Source organism: Polypterus senegalus, unplaced genomic scaffold (assembly GCF_016835505.1).
Source record: "Polypterus senegalus isolate Bchr_013 unplaced genomic scaffold, ASM1683550v1 scaffold_5343, whole genome shotgun sequence".
NCBI lineage: Eukaryota > Metazoa > Chordata > Cladistia > Polypteriformes > Polypteridae > Polypterus > Polypterus senegalus.
The window spans coordinates 18,852-24,098 of record NW_024384420.1 but is presented as its reverse complement, the minus strand read 5'-3'; the positions used below and the strand labels follow the sequence as shown (position 1 = coordinate 24,098).

General features: G+C 39.9%; 1 protein-coding gene across 2 annotated transcripts; it reads left to right on the top strand.

Annotated features, from left to right (window-relative positions):
* The first annotated feature begins 1,471 nt into the window (after positions 1–1,471).
* Positions 1,472–3,825, top strand: tmem200b (transmembrane protein 200B). Of its 2 annotated transcripts, none has more exons than XM_039743217.1 (2): positions 1,472–1,510; positions 2,250–3,825. In XM_039743217.1, the coding sequence occupies exon 2, from the start codon at positions 2,263–2,265 to the stop codon at positions 3,544–3,546; it is 1,284 nt and encodes a 427-aa protein (XP_039599151.1). In that variant the 5' UTR covers positions 1,472–1,510; positions 2,250–2,262; the 3' UTR covers positions 3,547–3,825. The 2 variants fall into 2 exon arrangements, with proteins under 2 accessions (XP_039599151.1, XP_039599152.1); XM_039743218.1 differs by lacking the exon at positions 1,472–1,510 and adding an exon at positions 1,929–1,946.
* The last annotated feature ends 1,422 nt before the right edge of the window (positions 3,826–5,247 follow it).

Sequence of the window (5,247 nt, the reverse complement as noted above, 5' to 3'; positions counted from 1 at the left end):
ATGCCTCATTTTTGGGTATCTTTATTGCTCATTTTCGATCCCTCAGACGTCTTCATTAAAGTACACGGTGTGTTGGTCCTCACCTTTTATCTCTCACTCTACCACTGGTTTTAAGTCACTGATTTTTCATCATTTGATTTTTTTCATGTATCACCATCTAAAATTGATTGTCAAGAATTGCCTTTTATTGTATTGACCCTTTTTTCAATCAGATACTGTAACACTTCAATTTCTTATTGAACATTATCTTTTTTTGTTCATTGTTGATGAAAATCATGTATCATTAACTGCTGTCATTTTTTATTCACATCTTTTTCTCTTCCCACTTCTTATTCGTTACTAATTTATTTTTCCTCACAATACACAGAAGCTTATTTTTTAAATTTATTTCTAAACCAATTAGATTCTGCAGGGGAGTGCATTTCATTGTTCAAATATCGATTGAAAGCATTGGTACTTTGTGAAGGAATACCTGCTCAGTAGTCACTCGTAGCACGTTAATTCTGTTTGTAATATTAGTTAAAGGGTAGGTCTGTCTGTCCCTTTTCTTTTTGTTAATTTTATTAATTTTATTGTAATCATTCCACACAAAAAGATCATCCATCCATTTTCCAACCCGTTGAATCCGAACACAGGGTCACAGGGGTCTGCTGGAGCCAATCCCAGCCAACACAGGGCACAAGGCAGGAACCAATCCAGGGCAGGGTGCCAACCCACCGCAGGACACACACAAACACACCCACACACCAAGCACACACACTAGGGACAATTTAGAATCACCAATCCACCTAACTGGCATGTCTTTGGACTGTGGGAGGAAACCGGAGCGCCCGGAGGAAACCCACGCAGACACGGGGAGAACATGCAAACTCCACGCAGGGAAGACCTGGGAAGCGAACCCGGGTCTCCTAACTGTGAGGCAGCAGCGCTACAACTGCACCACCGTGCTGCCCACAAAAAGATCAATTTTTACAAAAAAAACTTTCTCCATCACAGGGCAGACTTAACTGGAAGGTCCAATCTAAAGTGAAAGGAAACGGATCTGAACGTATTTCAATTGCTTTGCCTGTTAATTTCTTGTGTGTTGTGTTGCACACGCAAACGTTTAGAATACAGTCATCTTTTTAGAGGATTTAAGTATTATATGTGTTTTTTTTTCTTGGCAGTTATACCCCTCCACCCCTGACTGTGGTTGGTTTTGGATCGATTTAAAAAGCTTGTGTCGTAAAAAAACAATTTCAAGTGATAAAAACAAGAATCAAGTGTAACAGAAAAAGTAGAGCTAATGTCAGAGCAATTGTGAGCTGTTATGAAGAAGAAGTTTGATACTTGATATTTCAGTAATACCTGATAAAAAACGATTTGTTTAAAAAATAAGCATTGATTCTTGATGAAAGTTGTGGGTAATACACAAGTGGAGTGAGATATTCTTCAACTGTGCATTTTAGAAAGAAATTTTGAGGACTGGTGTGCAGAGCATGACTAAGCTGAAGCTAAGGAATCGAAGAAGGTGAGAATTAATGACACCATACGTGTCACATTACCTTACTGGTGCAATGCAGAAGCTACTATCTTTCATGAGATTATAACATAGCAGAACCTTCTCAGTTCTCGGCTTGGCATGGCAGTGCCTATCCCAGTGGCACAAGTCGGGGACCAGTCCATTGTAAAGCTCATTAAGGCACATGCCCACGATTCGGAATTCATAGTTAATCTACTGAGGAATGAAAACTAGAGTACCCTGGGTAACAATCAAGCAGTAAAAAAAGGGAAAACGTGCAGCCTCCTCACAGACAGTAATCAGGCACAGGATTTGAACTGAGGATCCAGGAGGCAGCAACGCTAACCAGTGTACAGTACCAGTGTGCCAGCCTCCCTTTGTTACAGTGCAGCACTGTGATCCATATTTAAATGCATTTCTACAAAGCTTCTGCTTACTAATTTAGGTAATACTCTTAATTATGGGATTAATAAAGTACCTATCTATCTATCTATCTATCTATCTATCTATCTATCTATCTATCTATCTATCTATCTATCTATCATATAGTGTCTTTATCTATCTATTTATCTATCTATCTATTATATGGTGTCTTTCACATCTATCTATCTATCTATTATATGGTGTCTTTCACATCTATCTATCTAATTGATTACTGTGCTTTCTTTTCAGAAATGTTTTAAAATTTTCAATTGTGTTTTAGTTTCTTGGCTTTTTCCAACCCCAGTTTTTTGTGTTTTCTTCACAGATTACCTTGAAACATGACTGCAGCCACTGGAGCTTGGGTGGGGCAGGCTATGAGAAGACAGGAGCCTTCGAATTTAGTTGAACCGGCCCCATTCCGCCAGCGGCGTTCCAGGTTCAGACGATGGCCTCGGAAAGAAACCTCAGTCAAAGGAAAGCTGAGAATCAAGTCCCCCTCGGGAGCTTTTCTTATCCTCGGAGTGTTTGTCGTGCTTGTGGGTGTTGGCGTGGCAGTGGCGGGCTACTGGCCAAACAAAGGACAGAGGGGAGGTGAGGATTCCCGTTCCAGCAGCAGAGCAGTAGGAGTGAGGAACATCTTGTCTGCCCACAGCCGGTTACAAAATGATCGGATGAAGCTGCTGGGACCAGTCATAATGGGAGTGGGGCTTTTCATTTTCATCTGTGCCAACACCATGTTGTATGAAAACCGTGATAAGGAGACTCGTTTGCTCCTGACTCAGCAAATTATGGATTCTATGATGGCTGTGAGCCAGTCAGCAGCGCAAGATGGCATAGAGGACAGGAACACCCATGGATTGACTGGTATGGGCTCTCCTGATTTAAATATCCGATGCCTGGATGTGCTGAGTGGATCAGATTCACCGACAGTGCGGGCAAAGTCTGATCATGTGGCCAAGTGGGCAGAGTGTTGCAGGCCAACTATCCTGCAAACCCAAGTGCAGTTTATTCAGCAAAAGGAGCATTCCCCTTCACTGTCCCTTCATAGCATCCACTCTGATTCATGCAACTCCAGTGACGGAAATGTCCACATGCTTTCGTGTGCAGAGGATGTGCCTGGCACTCCCATTTCGGCTGCTAGTGCACTGTTGCTTCCTGTGATCAAAGTTAACAACTGGCCAATTGAATCCGGAAATGGGTTCCATGGAGTGACGGTGCAGTCAGCTGAAACTCCTACAGAGATTCCTTCAGGTATCGAAAGTGGCACGGCTGTGATAGGAGACAATTTTAGCAGAGGTCATGTTGTAGTAAACATGGATTCCTTCCCAGTGCAAAATGTGCTGACCAAAAAGCTCTGCCCTCCAGAACTAAGCAGGAAGGAATTTACCTCAGACACTCATATTAATATGGCGGGCCATTCCAAATCTTTAGATTTAGGCCAAGTTGGGTTACATTTAGTAGCTCCTATGGAGGAGAGGAAAAACCGCAGCTGGCCTCGGTTGGACCTTTGCAATATCAAGTGGTACACTAAACTGGGCGAAAGGGAGGACACAATGGACAAGCTTTTGGATCAGTTGGAGCAGCAGTTATATCAGTGGGAGCAAAACTATAATGAAACGTGAGGAGGACCAAGATGAAGGCAGAATTATCTTCCAAGAAAGCTGGAAGTGACAATAAGTAATCACCACTTTGAAGAAGTCAGTCAGATCTTTTTATAAGAGGTAGAGCCTTTCAGCTGTAAACGTGAGGAGTTTATATTCACATGGGAAAACGTTCACCTGCAGAACCTGTACTTGCGAGGAGGTTTAGCTTTCATCTTTTTCTTATTGATGTAGAATATTGTTGTGTTTTAAAAGAGTTGCTTTGTCTGAAAATATTTATAGAATGCTCAATCAAATATATTTTTGCAAAAAGAAACAAGTGGTCAATGACTGCTGTGTATTCGTTAAAAAGTCATTAACTGGATTAGCCAGGATTTTTTTTTTCCCAAAATTTTAAATGGAAAAAAAATTACAAACTTTTTTAAATAAAGGTGCCTCACAATATACAAGAAAAAGCCATCTAATTATTTGACGCGTTTCTTGAAATAGCACTTTGACTTGATTCTGATATGTGCAGGGGAACTAACTAACACGGCTTTCACGGAGAAGCGAGCCAAACTCCAGATTTCATTTTAATTCGTCCTGAAGGCTCCTCGGGCTGCGTTTTCATTAGTTAGACATTTTCAAATAAGAGCTCTGGTGACTATGCAAAGCACCTCGAAGTACACTGGAGAGGCTGCTAAAGGGCAGGGGAGAGCGAAAAATCAGCAGCAGTTTATTTAGACTTTCAATTTGCAGTTTTTTGGTGAATGAGATTACCACCCTGCGTGGAGTTTGCATGTTCTCCCCGTGTCTGCGTGGGTTTCCTCCCACAGTCCAAAGACATGCAGGTTAGGTGGATTGGCGATTCTAAAATTGGCCCTAGCGTGTGCTTGGTGTGTGTGTGTCCTGCGGTGGGCTGGCACCCTGCCTGGGGTTTGTTTCCTGCCTTGCACCCTGTGTTGGCTGGGATTGGCTCCAGAAGACCCCCGTGACCCTGTAGTTAGGATATAGCGGGTTGGATAATGGATAGATGGATGAATGAGATTAAAATTCAACTGCTCTTTATTGTAATATATTCAATATATACTGAACTGCAGGTATAATTTAATTCTTTAGGTGATTTATATAATATATCATTGTAAAGCATATTGGTATAAACAGTAGTAGAATTATTTAGAAAGCTGATGTACAGTTTATATTCCATGTACAGTGTAAGATGTGGTTTATTTTTTGAAAAAATGACCTTTTTTCCATTTGTATTGAATTATTTCAGATCTAGTATTTATTTATTTTGACATCTGATATATCTAATATATAATAAACATACTGTACATGATTTAATCGATCACATATTGGAAATAGCCAGTACGCAGCATATTGAATATACTGTATATGGGCATCCTGTAGTTTGAATATATTTGTATAAATTGTACTTAGGAATTTTGATAGCTGTAACTTAATTTAAACATATAGTATTTGAATAAGATGAACATGTTTATTTATACTGATAGTACCATTCACAATTGAACCCACTTGAATAGTTCTTTATGGCTGAAATTCATTGAGTACTTCTGGATTACTTGCATTTTAATTATTTTGATATCTAATATCCGCTGTATATTTGAAATAGAAGAAGAGAATATTGTTGTTTGTTTTTTTTTTTAACATTTTTATGTATCCAAGTACACAGAACATATTTAGATACAGTCTAAATTTTATTATTTGAATATGTGAATAATG

What these genes read in the sequence shown, in the direction of transcription:
- tmem200b (XM_039743217.1), top strand. Translation starts at nt 2,263, where the DNA reads ATGACTGCAGCCACTGGAGCTTGGGTGGGGCAGGCTATGAGAAGACAG.